General features: G+C 37.5%; 3 protein-coding genes across 4 annotated transcripts; 2 read left to right on the top strand and 1 right to left on the bottom strand.

Moving 5' to 3' along the window:
* Positions 1-1,162: 1,162 nt before the first annotated feature.
* On the top strand, positions 1,163-10,332 carry EMB2754 (Vacuolar sorting protein 39). Its single transcript, XM_059600386.2, has 12 exons — positions 1,163-1,726; positions 2,144-2,355; positions 2,596-2,727; positions 2,820-2,963; positions 3,837-3,949; positions 5,154-5,586; positions 6,118-6,447; positions 7,055-7,276; positions 7,523-7,765; positions 8,690-9,142; positions 9,336-9,434; positions 9,701-10,332. Exons 1-12 carry the CDS (start codon positions 1,285-1,287, stop codon positions 9,899-9,901), a joined length of 3,024 nt encoding a protein of 1,007 aa, XP_059456369.2. The 5' UTR covers positions 1,163-1,284; the 3' UTR covers positions 9,902-10,332.
* A 169-nt stretch (positions 10,333-10,501) lies between these two features.
* LOC132188467 (uncharacterized) lies at positions 10,502-11,443 on the bottom strand. Its single transcript, XM_059602921.2, has one exon. The coding sequence runs from the start codon at positions 11,345-11,347 to the stop codon at positions 10,544-10,546; it is 804 nt and encodes a 267-aa protein (XP_059458904.2). The 5' UTR covers positions 11,348-11,443; the 3' UTR covers positions 10,502-10,543.
* Positions 11,444-11,593: 150 nt separating this feature from the next.
* On the top strand, positions 11,594-14,427 carry LOC132186224 (Clathrin adaptor complex small chain family protein). 2 transcript variants are annotated; one of them, XM_088517160.1, is made up of 7 exons: positions 11,594-11,774; positions 11,854-11,921; positions 12,162-12,213; positions 12,595-12,691; positions 13,454-13,524; positions 13,814-13,905; positions 14,049-14,427. In XM_088517160.1, exons 1-7 carry the CDS (start codon positions 11,706-11,708, stop codon positions 14,113-14,115), a joined length of 516 nt encoding a protein of 171 aa, XP_088373286.1. In that variant the 5' UTR covers positions 11,594-11,705; the 3' UTR covers positions 14,116-14,427. The 2 variants fall into 2 exon arrangements, with proteins under 2 accessions (XP_088373286.1, XP_059456067.1); XM_059600084.2 differs by having other exon boundaries at positions 11,601-11,774; positions 11,879-11,921; positions 12,152-12,213.
* The last annotated feature ends 63 nt before the right edge of the window (positions 14,428-14,490 follow it).

Genomic DNA, 14,490 nt, shown 5'->3' with positions numbered 1-14,490 from the left:
TATTATTTCAATTTTGTACTATTAACATATTGCTGTATAAGTATAAGTTTATAAAAATTTAAAGTAGTAATATATAATATATCAATCTTTCACAAATATTTATTATCGCTTAGAGGTCTTTTTCTTTTCTTTTTAGGGTGCTGAGAGGTCATTTAAAATAATAATAGCAACAGCTTTTTAAATTTGATTTCTTTTCTTAAACGTGGAAAAACTTCAAAAAAATAATCTGCCACAGACTTTGATTCAATGGCTATTAAATAGTATAGTCAAAATATCATAATACCCTAAACATTTGTCATAAGTGAAATTCATGGCTTCAGTTCCTATTAGCTTTAGGACAGAGTTTTTCTTCAAATTAGGTTAGAGAAACTTTTTCAAACTATGTCTATAAAAATGATATGTGTCATTTGAATAGTAGGGACAAAATTTGAATAAATAATATTAAAAACTCATGTGCATTTCACATATTAAAAAAATTGACACATGTAATTTTTATAGATTAGGTTGAAGGAAGTTCTTCCAATCCAATTTAAAAGAAAACTCTGTCCTAGATTTTATTATTATTATTTTTGAGATAATTTGTCCAAGGTGGACATTGTCAAGGATTCATGATAGCGTCTTGGTTTATGTTTGCGATTTTAAAAGTATGATTTAAAAAATAGTAATTTTAAAATGTTTAATTTGAAAATGTGATATTTAAAAACACAATTAAATGTTTGACAAAATTACAATTTAGTATTTAAAATATTAATTTAATATTTAAAATTGAACGTTTTCAAAAAAAAATACTTCTTTAATTTTTTGAAAAGGAAATTAAAAACAATTAATTTTATGCGTAAAAATCGAAATGTCAAATCGAAATTACTTTGAAGATCTTTCACACATCATATAAAAGGTTAATATTTGTTAAATTTAGTTAGTATTTTCTATTTTTCACCTTCAATCGAGATGAACTAAAACATTTGGTGTTACAACGAACAGCAGCAACTTAGCACAATGTCTATAAAAAAAAATTTGTTTCTCACCATCCTTCTCGTTTCTAAATAAAAATATAAACAAGTACATTTTATAGTCAATTTTAAATTATATAATAATAATAATAATATACACTATAAAATATGACCTTGGAATGGCTTGATCTTCAAAAATTTGACACTTAAAATTGCTAAAAACACTGGTGATTCAAGCGGTGTCGTATTGCTTCAATAAGTTATGTTCATTTCTGATCCATATCATACTTAAAGCTCCGATGAACAAGGTCCGGAACTGATTGACGACGACGACATGGTACACAGTGCCTACGATTCCTTCGAGCTCCTCAGCAACTGCCCTACCAAGATCGACGCTGTCGAATCGTACGGCTCAAAGCTCCTCCTCGGCTGCTCCGATGGGTCCCTCAAAATCTACGCTCCCGAATCCTGGGGCTCCGATCGCCCTCCGCCGTCCGATTACCATGTTCAGGCGCAAGAGCTGCGCAATGAACCGTACGCACTAGAGAGAAACGTGTCCGGGTTCTCGAAGAAGCCTCTGGTCTCGATGCAGGTCCTGGAGTCGAGGGAGCTTCTTCTATCGCTCTCGGAATCGATCGCGTTCCATAAGCTCCCCAATTTGGAGACCAACGCTGTGATCACCAAAGCGAAGGGCGCGAATGTGTACTCGTGGGACGATCGGAGAGGCTTTTTGTGCTTCGCGAGGCAAAAGAGGGTCTGTATTTTCAGACATGACGGTAATTCCATGAATTCGTTGCTATCTCTTGCTGGATTTTTAGGTGTTTGAGTTTTGGTTCAACATCACTGTTTGTTTGGTTGCTGAGCAAGTGTGAGAAAGAATGTGAAAACTTGGCAATTCTATTAACTTTTAAGTGATTAATTGTGTGTTGTGGAGAATACCATGTTGTGATAACGTTGAAAATGAAGATACAATCACGTATTGTATGTAAAATGCCAAAAATTGTCATTTTTTAACTGGCTTTTAAATGTGCTTTTTCATCTATATTGTATGGATAAGTGGATGTGTTTTCCTAATTTGGCTGAGGTTTGCTGAAGATGTTGTCAATGAATAGAACTAATATTGTGGATATCTGGTGGAAGTAACTCTTTTTTTTTTGTTCTCTCTCTTTTTCCTTTTTGTATGTGTTGTTTAGGGGGTCGAGGATTTGTGGAGGTGAAAGAATATAATGTTCCGGATATGGTGAAGTCGATGTCTTGGTGTGGTGAGAATATATGTTTGGGTATTAGAAAAGAATACACGATACTAAACGCCACTAATGGTGCATTGACTGAAGTATTTCCTTCCGGGAGGCTAGCCTCACCTTTGGTGGTCTCTCTTCCTTCGGGGGAACTTCTTCTTGGGAAGGTATTATTTTCTTTGTTGGCTGTTGATATTCTGCTTTCGGGGACAGGAATTGCTCATTGAATGTATATTTTATGGTTGTTGGGTACACATACGCTAACTGAATGCTAAAGACAATTCAAAAAATTTCCATATAGTGAAACATTTCATTCCTTTTGTTGTGTGTGGAACATATATGCAGAAATATGATCCTGTATTCAATTCTGATTGTCGAATGATACAAATGTTTATTATTTTCTATAGGAGAACATTGGTGTCTTTGTGGACCAAAATGGGAAGCTTCTTCAAGAAGGTAGGATTTGTTGGTCAGAGGCCCCTGCAGAAGTTGTCATTCAGAAGCCGTATGCAATAGCTTTATTGCCAAGATATGTTGAGGTAGCCTGACCATTTGCTAAGCAAGAGCAACTTATGTGCTTTTCTGTAGTTGGGTGTGCAATTATTCATTTTCTGCAACTTGTGTTTTTCAGATTCGTTCTCTTCGAGATCCATATCCATTGATACAGACTGTGGTTCTCCGAAATGTCCGTCATATTGGCCAAAGCAACAATTCTGTAATTGTTGCATTAGAAAATTCTGTCTATGTGCTCTTCCCTGTTCCGCTCGGTGCACAGGTATTCAGTTAGATATGAAGCATTTTCTTTGGAAGCCTAAGACTAGGACAAGACCAAGCAAGAAGCTTTTATAGTCTAGGAACTAGTGTCCATTGTAGTTTATTAGGTCATTAACATTTAATCTTATTTTGTGTTTGGTTTTTCTGGAGTTGGGATATATATGTAATTCTATAATTATTGGGTGTGAGCTGAAGTTCTAGGCCATGGGTTTTGGTCGACTCTATTTCGGAGATTGTTTACCAGTCAATTAAGGATTCAATTACAGCTTTCTTCTTGCTTCTTTGAGGTTACTAATTCATGCCATTTCACTTACCCTATCAAAACCCTATAAAAATCCTACAAACCCATATATTTTCCCCAACCATTATCCATCAAACACCAACCATATTTAGCTGCTGTCCAAGTCTCCTATAACCTAATTCTCAATTCCTGCAACTTTTCAGCCACCAAGTTACAATCTTTTCACACTCAACTCAAACTGCAAACGGCAAATATGTTTATAAGCCCTGAAGCCACAACATGTAAACCCTAAAGTCCTCCATAAGCATCTGTAGCCATATTTCTTAATCTGTCCTACGTTGGGTATTCCTAGTTCTTCTATAAGAAATGCCAATGGTATCTGTTAGTAGCTTGAAGTGTGGATGCATCTCTTTCTTTGGAATTGAATGGATGAGTTAGACATGTTGATACAAAATTGAATTATTCTTAAGATTTCTTAATCATGTAAATGTTTATAAGTCCTGTTTATACTTGTCGTTATATTATGCCTGTGAATAATAATGCTTTTTGCAATGACATATGTGGGCTAACTAAAAAAGCACATGATGATTTTATGCCCTGAAAGTGCAGTAAGAGTTCTCAACCAAATTGCAGATTGTACAATTAACAGCATCTGGCAATTTTGATGAAGCCTTGGCTTTGTGTAAGCTGCTTCCACCAGAAGATTCAAGTCTTCGTGCAGCAAAAGAGGGGTCAATTCATCTGAGGTGGATATTTCCCGTTAAATAATCTACTCTTCTAATAACTCATTAAGATGTTTATTGATATCATGATCTTTGTTACTAGGTACGCTTTGTGAAAGGTTTTTGCTATATTTTCTAGTTAGTGGATTTAACGAATTCATCAATGGCCGATTAAAATTACTTTATCTAATCTGAATATTTACTTCATGTTTCTTTTTCCCCTACCGGTTGGTGTTGCCAATCGCATAGAGAAGTTGAGAGGGGATTTTTTGTGGGGTGGTTTTGGTGAAGAATTCAAATTCCACTTGGTTAGCTGGCTTAAGCTGTGTAATCCGAAACTCTGAAGGTGGGTTGCGGGTCCGAAATTTACTTGTATTCAACCGAGCTTTTTTGGGAAAGTGGCTTCGGTGCTATGCTCAGGAGATAGAGGCCTTATGGAGGGAGGGTGATTGTGGATCCTAAACATGGCAGTGCGTGGGGTGGGTGGTGTTAAAATGAGGTCCATGGGACGCATGGTGTGGGGCTTTGGAAAAATATTAGGAGGAGCTGAGGGGAGCTCTCTAGTCATTCTAGATTTGAGGTGGGCGAAATTTACTTGTGTTCAACTGAACTCTTTTGGGGAAGTGGCTATGGCGCTATGCTCATGAGAGAGAGGCCTTATGGAGGGTGGTTGTGGATTTTAAACATGGCAGTGTGTTGGGTGGGTGGTGTTCAAATGAGGTCTATGGGACGTATGGTGTAGGGCTTTGGAAAAATATTAGGAGGAGCTGGGAGAAGCTCTCTAGTCATTCTAAATTTGAGGTGAGCGACAGCTCCAAAATTATATTTTTGGCATAAAGTGTGGTGTGGGGATCAAGCCCTCACGATAGCATTTTCTGAACTTGTTCAATACTGCACGTTTAAGGAAGGTGCCGTGGTAGATCATTTGGAGCTTTGAGGATCATGAGAGGACATTGGTGGAATTAAAGGCTTTATTTTTTAAGATGCTTTACCATTGGGCTGTTGCTTTTGACCTCAATATTTTTCTAGTTATTTTTTCTTCCTCTAGTTAGGTGTCTCTCTTGTATATATCGTGTGTACTTGGGTTGCGACTTTGCGTTTTTTATTGAATTTTCGATTACTTATATAAAAAAAAAAATGGATATCATCAGTGGCCATAGATCAATCATGCATGTTATGCATTTAATCAACCGTTTGAATTAAATGAATTTGTCTCACTGTATCCCAGGTATGCTCACTACCTCTTTGATAATGAAAGCTATGAGGAGGCCATGGAGCATTTTTTGGCATCTCAAATAGATATAACCTATGTACTTTCTTTATATCCATCTATTATCCTTCCTAAAACAACAATGATTCCGGAGCCAGAGAAGCTGGTGGACATTTCTTGGGATGCTCCATATCTCTCAAGAACTTCATCTGGTTTATCAGATGATATGGAAGCACCATCCTTACAGCAATTGGAATCTGATGAGAATGCAGCACTCAATTCCAAGAAAATGAGCCATAATACTCTCATGGCTCTCATTAAGTTTTTGCAGAAGAAAAGATACAGTATAATTGAAAAGGCCACTGCTGAGGGAACAGAAGAGGTTGTTTTAGATGCAGTTGGAGATAATTTTGCGTCGTATGACTCTAGTAGGTTCAAAAAATCAACAAAGGTGAGCTGCTTATTTTCCTTTCTAGGTGATTCACCTATTTTGATATGATGGATGATACATGGATTCCGAACCTTATTTTATGTGTTTACATGATTATAGAGATTGTGAATACTATTGAATGCAAACTTGCTAGTTCTTCTATGTTTGTTGGAATATATGTGTTATTAAACTTATAATAACCTTAGTTATCAAAAAAATAAACTTAGAATAAGCTGAAAAGTACTTTATGCATAAATAAATAATTTGTTATTGTAAAATAGTTATTAATATGAGCTATATCTTTATCAAATGTGGGAATTTTTGTGTCATCTAAACTTTTTTGTTTATATTAGAATATACTTGATCTTGTTCAAATTCAGTTGGGTAATTTAATAAATATATATTAAAATGTTGGTGCCATGGATGTCACAGTATTTGATTAATGTATTGTAACCTCAATCCAGCTAATGTCTATTTGTAGGTCTTCTTATCTGGTTTGTCTAAACATGTCAAATAAAGCCAGTTTCTTAGATGTAATATTTTTTTCCTCAGGGGCGTGGTAACATCCACATTAGCTCTGGTGCTAGGGAGATGGCAGCAGTACTTGACACAGCTCTACTCCAAGCTCTGCTTCTTACTGGACAGTCTTCGGTGGGTTTAGAATTACTGAAAGGTGTTAACTACTGTGATGTGAAAATATGTGAGGAAATTCTTCGAAAAAAGAATCATTATGCTGCTTTGTTAGAGCTATACAAGTGCAATTCAATGCACCGTGAAGCTCTTAAACTTCTACATCAATTAATAGAAGAGTCGAAATCAAATCAATCACTAGCTGAGCTTACCCAAAAGTTTAAGCCCGAATCAGTTATTGAATACCTCAAGGTAAGTTCTGTTGCTTGGTAGGGAAATTTTTTCTTGGTTTCAGTTAAGGTTCTTTTTTGAAAACCATATTGTGTTAGTGACAAGGAAGCATTACACTCGCTATTCTTTCCACATACTAGAGTCTGGATGAACCGGATACTAACTTTACAGTAATCTCCTGTGTATTTATTTTTAGTGCGAAGAAGGTTCCCTTCTATTTTGTTCAACCTTCACCTTCCTCATGTATTCAGCCTTTTAAATTGTCAACCAACACTTTTTCGAAGAATCTGAGTTATGACAATAATTTCTTCCATGGTCCTTACTAAGTTCAATGTTTCTTGGCATTCATTACCAAATTTTGTGCTTGCGTTTGTGTGAATGCATACATGGTCACCTCTTTTCCATCTACCTTAAACCGAAGAAGGTGATCCGGGGTTTTCCTCTCTGAATGATAATTATGGAAATGTCTAATTTATTCCATGCCCTGCTTAGTTAAAGCACTAAGTTTTAGCATCTACTGTTCTGGCAACAGTTTGATTTTATAGAATTTCAGAATTTGATTTAAGAGTTGACTTAGAGCCAGCATATGTTATATATGTACTAAGATTTGATGGGTTTTCCTATGCAGCCTCTCTGTGGGACTGATCCAATGCTTGTCCTGGAGTGCTCAATGCTTGTTCTTGAAAGCTGTCCGACGCAAACTATTGAGCTGTATTTGTCTGGAAATATTCCAGCAGACTTGGTTAACTCTTACTTGAAGCAACATGCTCCAAGCATGCAGGCCAAGTACTTAGAACTCATGCTTGCGATGAATGAGAATGGGATCTCAGGAAATCTGCAAAATGAAATGGTGAAGACCTCATGCATTTAGTTTGGTAATGTTAAAGGAATAAATATTTGTTATTTGAGAGTCAGTACAACTGTCAAAATTGAATGTAAAAGAAAAAGATTGAAAAATAAAAGTTACTTGACAGAACAGTTCTGTTATGCCAAATTGAGCTAGTTCACTGTTGTCATGGTTAGTGTAGGTGATGATGGCAGTTTGACTGATTTCACTAATAAAAATTGTTTATACTTGTCATTTTATGCATGGTAGGTTCAAATATATCTCTCGGAAGTACTTGATTGGTATGCAGATCTGAGTGCTCAACAGAAATGGGATGAGAAAGCTTATTCCTCGACAAGGAAGAAATTATTATCTGCTTTAGAGAGCATCTCAGGATATAATCCAGAGGCTTTGTTGAAACGTCTTCCACCAGATGCTTTATACGAAGAGCGTGCAATATTGCTGGGTAAAATGAACCAACATGAGCTTGCCTTGTCTCTATATGTTCATAAGGTACTTGCCAACATAAATCAACATATTTTCCTTGTTAGAAAATCTGCTGGCAAGGGGACATGAAATGAGTCTGTAAATATGTTGGGTGCCACTAGCCAACCCAAAGTGCGTATGGTGATGATGTTCTTAATAAGAAACTATTAAATTCAGCTGTGCATTGTAACTGGGGAATCCTGCTAGTTGGGTTGGCTTTTTTAATTTCAATTGGCAATTGAACAGGGTTGTTTGTTTGTTTATGTGACTTCTTATGTAAAGGTGGAAAACCTTGATAAAGCCCACCACCTATCCATCACTTTAATGGGTAATGTTCTCTCTTTTCACCATTTGATTAAAAGAGCTGGGTTGGGTTTCCCCTTATGTGGTTATACATAAAACTGGTGGAGGTTTTGTCGAATATTCGTCCTTCCACATTATTATACTTGGCTTATACTCATTTTAACTAGGCCTTAATCCCGTTCTTTATATTGGGTTATCTTTAGTGAAACTGTATAGCCTTACTATAGTTTTACTAACCATTCATGTCATGATCAGAAAGCTTTTTATGGGGCTTGGATTCACACCAGTTTTTGAATTATTTGTTTAAATAGTTTATGGCATTTATATCTGATTTCAGTGGTTTGCCAAAGTGAATTTTATCGATTTTTTATTTGAATTTTTGACAAAAGATAAAAGTCCCTTAAATTTAATGCATTTGTTTGTTCATACTGGGACCTTGGCTTTTATGAGTTGGTTGAATTTGAGATTGAATTTTTCAGCCTCTTTAACATGTAGTCACTACTTTTAGTGCTTCCTATCCTATTACGTACTCTATCTATAGTGTATTATCGTAACATATGAAACAAGATGTTCTTTGATGCAACCCAATATATTGCTTTATGTTCTTATTAAGACTCACTGAGGTATCAAGTTCTGTTGTATTTGTAGCTTTATGTTCCTGAGCTGGCACTGGCCTATTGTGATCGGGCATACGAGTCTGCAGTTCGTCAACCATCTTTTAAATCTTCTAGCAACATATACCTCACTCTTCTGCAAATTTATCTGAATCCTCGGAGGACAACCAAAAACTTTGAAAAGCGAATTACAAATCTAGTATCACCTCCAAATACAAGCATTCCAAAGGTCGGTTCATGGACTTCAGTTAAGCCTAAAGTTGGCCGTGGAAATAAGAAAATTGCTTCAATAGAGGGTGCAGAGGACATGCGAGTCAATGTGAGTGGCACCGACAGTAGCCGGAGTGATGGTGACGCAGATGAATCTAGTGAGGAAGGAGGTTCTACTATTATGCTTGATGAGGTCCTTGATCTGTTGAGCCAAAGGTGGGATAGAATAAATGGAGCTCAAGCTCTCAAACTTTTACCAAGGGAAACGAAACTACAGGTATCAATTTTATTGATGGAGGACATACAAACTTATGCTTGTGACAGTTTGGGAATAGTGAGGAAATAGTCTTATGCTTGTCTTGATCAACATCTTTTCCCCCACCCCCCTTTTCAATTTTGCGTAGCTAGGCATCAGAATATCAACTCTAAGCTCTACTCTGAAAGTTCGTAATTTTATATGTTATCTGCAGAACTTGCTCCCATTTCTTGGACCTCTTCTGCGAAAATCCAGTGAAGCACACAGAAATCTTTCAGTTATCAAAAGTTTGAGACAGAGTGAGAACCTGCAGGTATGCATTTATCATGCATGGGACTTCATGTAAGAAATGAGTTAAATATCTTTGGCTAAAAGTTATTTTCAATCTCCATCTTGAAAGGTTTAGCTGTAAATTGTAGTTTCTTGGACAAATGTCCTCGCATACATTCACTCTTATGTTTTGGTGCTCAATCGTATATCTCTGTGTAGGCTGCTCTCATTTTTATGTATTTTGACAAATTTATGTTCAGCACAAATAACCATTATTTACTTCTCCAAAAAAATCATTCCATGAAACAGGTGAAGGATGAACTCTACAACCAAAGGAAAACGGTGGTGAAGATCACCGGTGATAGCATCTGCTCTCTTTGCCATAAGAAGATAGGCACAAGCGTTTTTGCTGTCTACCCTAACGGGAAGACACTTGTGCACTTTGTTTGCTTTAGGGACTCTCAGAGTATGAAAGCCGTGGGCAAAGGTTCACCGCGAAGGAGGCGATGATAATCAGTGCTCACAGTGGATGAATGAGATCCATTTTCCAGTTAAACTCGGCAGAGGGATGATTTTCGTCAACAACTTTAAGCTGAAAACAGGTGCTAAAGGCACTCGTCCGAGCATCCAGAGATAGATAGAGATGTAAAAACCTGTATCCCTGCTGTGAAGTGGAAAACAACAAAAGAGGTATAAATATGGCAGAATGTTGGGTTTGTCTTTAGGATGAGGATCATCCTATATTGCTTGGTCGATTGCGTGGATGTGAGGTCGGCATTTTAAGGGTTTGAGTTTCTTTATTTGTAAGGGTGTATTATTGAGAAATGGTGTTGATTATGTGTATAAGAAAGGGCAATGTAACCAGAATGCTTGCAAATTGTTTAGGTGCCTTGTGTAATTTGAATAGAGTGTTTTTTTCAAATTGGGTTGTTAATAAACTGGATTGAAAAAAATTCCTTAAATTCAGTTTGAAAGAAAATTTTGTCCATGTAATTTTGCCTTCCACGTCGATCCAATTGATGAACGAATGATCCGTTTACTTGATTCTTTTTTGTTTAATCTTGAAAATTCTATTTATATTTCTAATGACAAGCAGAGGGCTAATTCAAAAGCAAGCTCGAATGCATTTCTTTGACGAACAAACCAAAATTATCAAGCATTCAAATTCTGACTCTTCCCAGCAAAACGGTAAACGGTTACGCCAACCCTAGATCCGTTGCACGGCTTGTCCACGTGGAGCACTTCAACTTGAAAGAGCTTCCTGGCCTTCTTGAAGAAAACGGAGTCCTTTTTCCACCTCCTCAAATGGGCCATCACAAACACCTTCCCTCCCTTCTCATTCTCGCGGTCTAAGAGGAACAAACGCAGCGTTTCAAGCAGAGGCTCATACAAGTGATCGTGGTACACCACATCCGAGGCCACGACTAGATCGAAGTCCCGCCCCATCAGCTCCACGTCATCGGCCTCTCCCCAACTCAGTGGCGCCACGTGGACGGCCCCGCCATTCAGGGTCAAAACGCTGGCGTTTGCGTCGGCGTTGAACTGAAGGTTCGGGATGACGTGTGGGAGGTCGGTGACCGTGACATTAGCCCCGAGGGTGGCCGCGGCGGCGATTCCTACGAGGCCGGTTCCGGAGCCGAGCTCGAGGATATTGAGAGGGCGGCGATGGCCAATGAGGGTGGAAGATAGGGGGCTGTTGGTAGGGTCACGGCGGTGGTGATCGAGGAGGTTGACTAGTGTAGTGGCTGCGGGCCAGAGCTGGAAGGAGATGCCCTGGGACGGGAGCTGCCTGATCACCACCGTCGAGTCGATCGAACGGACGTAATGCTGCTGGTCTAGCTGTTGAATCGGTGCACCCTCTTGTCTCGTAGAGAATCGCTTCGCATCGTCTTGGTCATCTGGTAGGATCATTGTGACGGGGTTTATGTCTTCTTCGTCGTCTTCCCGAGTAGCCATCGTTTACTTCTTTGTGACATTTACGGCGCCAGCTGTGGCCAAGTTTTCGCTTTCCTGAAAAAGCTTCCTTTGACTTAGGGCATGACCCGTTTATAGTACTTTATACCGTGTCCATGTCATCGACTCATCCGTCTGTGTTCCGTAAAAACGGCACCGTTTTCCTTAAATGCTCTAGTCTGTATAACCATATAACTATATAAGAAAGTAAGTAAAAGAAAAAAAGAAAAAGAAGAAAAGGTGCACCGTTTTGTAAGATTAAACGGCGAGTCGTTAGCCACAAAATGGTGTATAAGCCGTAAGGCAGTCGATTTGGAATTGGAAACCATTGAAGCGTGAGGGGGAGTAGAGAGAGCGCAAGATGATACGGTCGGTGATGGTGATGAACACGCAGGGCAAGCCTCGCCTTGCCAAATTTTACGATTTCCAGGTTTCTCTCTCCTGAATTTAATCGGGCCATCATTTCTAATTTCCGAAGAACATGGATTAGTTTCGCAATAAATACTGAGATTGAGTTAAATTCTTTGATTTCAGCCTGTCGAGAAGCAGCAAGAACTTATCCGCAGCGTTTTTGGAGGTTATCTCTCTGTTCTCTTCTCTCTATCTCTCACGCACACTCAAAATTTTGTGATTAATTCCGAATTCCTGCATAGGATCTCGGTATCACATTGTGCGTTGGTTGGACTACACAGTTCCAATTGACCTTTTGTTTATGTTTTTGGTGCAATTGATCATTTTTGAGATCTTTTTTAGGGATTCGTTTACGTTTTCTTCTCATTTCACTTTTAAATGTTGATTTTGATATAGTCTTATGCAGTAGAGCTGAGAACGTAAGCAATTTCTTGGAGACCGACTCTATTTTCGGTCCGGTAATTTTATTTTTTTCTTTTTCAACTCTTACTCTGCTCCTCATATTGTTCTTTCTGTTTATAATCCTACTTTTTAATGCATTGTATTTCAAATAAAAATGTATAAATTTCCAAAACTACCGTCCTCACTTTAAGCTCAAATAAAGCAAATGAATAAAACGTATTAAATTTTCAAATAAATTTAGGTGTAAAGTAGGGAGTTTATCCAAATTGAATTTTCAAAGTGGACAATATTTCGGGAGATTCCAGAATGGATTAACAGGCGAACAGCATAAGACGGAGGGAATATTTACTCGTTCTATTGTTAATTTTGAATTTTTTAGCTCTTACATCAATTAGCAATGCTCGTGTTATTCAAAACAATACTTGCATCCTCTGCAGGATAGCCGTCTTGTGTACAAGCACTACGCAACACTGTACTTTGTTTTAGTTTTTGATAGTTCTGAAAATGAGCTTGCCATGCTTGACTTGATACAAGGTATGTTTTCGAGTCATTCACTCTGCATCGACCATTGTGCATTGCTATACTATCTCTGGCATTCGATGTTTGTGTAGAACATATGACAGTTTGAGAATCAGGATAGCAGTTAATCGATTTTGCAACTTTGTCAGAAATTGGTTATTGCAAATGTAGACTTAACATAGAGAGCACAATAATGTGGCAAGTTTCTCCAATTAATAATACTAATCCGAGGAGTTCTTGGTCATTAGTTTGTTGAGAAATTTGTTCTTCATGCATGATGCATGTGAAAGTATTTAATTTTTCCCCAATTTATTCTAGAAAGAATATATAGAAAGAGTGAGAATAAATTATCTGTCGGGGAATAATGATTTGGTTATGTGTCTTGACCCTTTATGTCTATCCTTCGAATTATTGTGGTTAGTTTTCCACCATGGAAAACATTAAGTTTGGATAATCATTCCTACTTCCAACATTCTTTGTATAAGCCATTAGTGGTGAGAAATAATTTTGTCTGAAGTTAAGATTTACTGCTCTTAAGGTTTATCTCCATGATTATGTAGGTTACTAAGTCTTAAATTATAGCTGTCAATTACTTGTTGGGCCATGTTGAAGTTTATCCTAACCAATGCTAACTGAACATGCTCGTCATGTATTCATATATTATATAAGCCAGGTGTAACAGTGAATTGCTTATTTGTTCGTGTACATACACATACTTGTTTCGCCTGATTGTTGCTTTGATTAAATTATATGCTTACTCCTACCTCATGCCTTCAGTGTTTGTGGAAACGTTGGACAAATGCTTTAAAAATGTATGCGAGCTCGACTTAGTGTTCAACTATTGCAAGGTTTGTCTCTCTTTAAATTCTGAGAACGAATGTTATGCAGTTCTCCATTTAGATTTTCTATGTTACTTGCTGGAGGTTTTCTTTGAAGGGGTCAATGTCTTTCCTTATAATTTATGCTAGTAGCTTTACACAAATTAAGCCAAACTGAATTAGATTCTGAATCAGCAAAGTTATAATGATTTCAGACCATTGCTTTTGTTTCTTAGTCTTATATTTCCCAACAATAAATATGTGCAAAATCTCCACTGGGCTAGGCTTCAAATTTTTTATTGTCCTCTGTTTGGTGCAGATGCATACTATTATAGATGAGATCATTTTTGGAGGCCAAGTGCTGGAAACAAGTTCTACGGAAGTTATGAAGGCTATTGAAGAAATATCAAAGTGCCCTCTCTCTCTCTCTCTCTCTCTCTCTCTCTCTCTGGCGTGTGTGGGGTTTGCATGTGAGCGTGTGCATAGAGTGGATAAGATTTCGCTGTACATGCATTTCGATTACTTATTGGAAGTTGTGCATATACATGATGCAGGCTAGAAACTGCCTCCAATTCTATCAGCCTTGTCCCCAAATCTGTTTCTGGTTGGCGAACTCGATAGCATGTGGTTCTTAAGTGAGCTGTTGAGATGATCAGCAATAATTCAAATTTTGCTCTCGATAGAATGCGATTTATCGAGTTGTTATAAGTATCGCTGTAAATCGTCTATGGAGGTAAATGTTCCATTTATGAGCTCATAAATATTGAAACCCGGTGTGTACCATCCCCTGCATTCCGTTGTTGATCCAGATTGCTCTTTGGATCTAATCTGATTGGCCTGTATTGTTTAAATGTTGTTCGATTTAAGTATTACAAATCGATAAAGATTGTATTTTCTGTTCTGCAATTACAGATTGGTTTAGAATTGCTCTTATTTCTAACTTTCCTCTTCTTTTTTTTTTTTTTTTTTTTTAAATAAAAAAATTTGGGTCATCTC

This window comes from Corylus avellana, chromosome 6 (genome assembly GCF_965113065.1).
Source record: "Corylus avellana chromosome 6, dhCorAvel1.hap1.2, whole genome shotgun sequence".
Lineage (NCBI taxonomy): Eukaryota > Viridiplantae > Streptophyta > Magnoliopsida > Fagales > Betulaceae > Corylus > Corylus avellana.
This window is presented reverse-complemented; position numbering and strand designations above follow the sequence as displayed.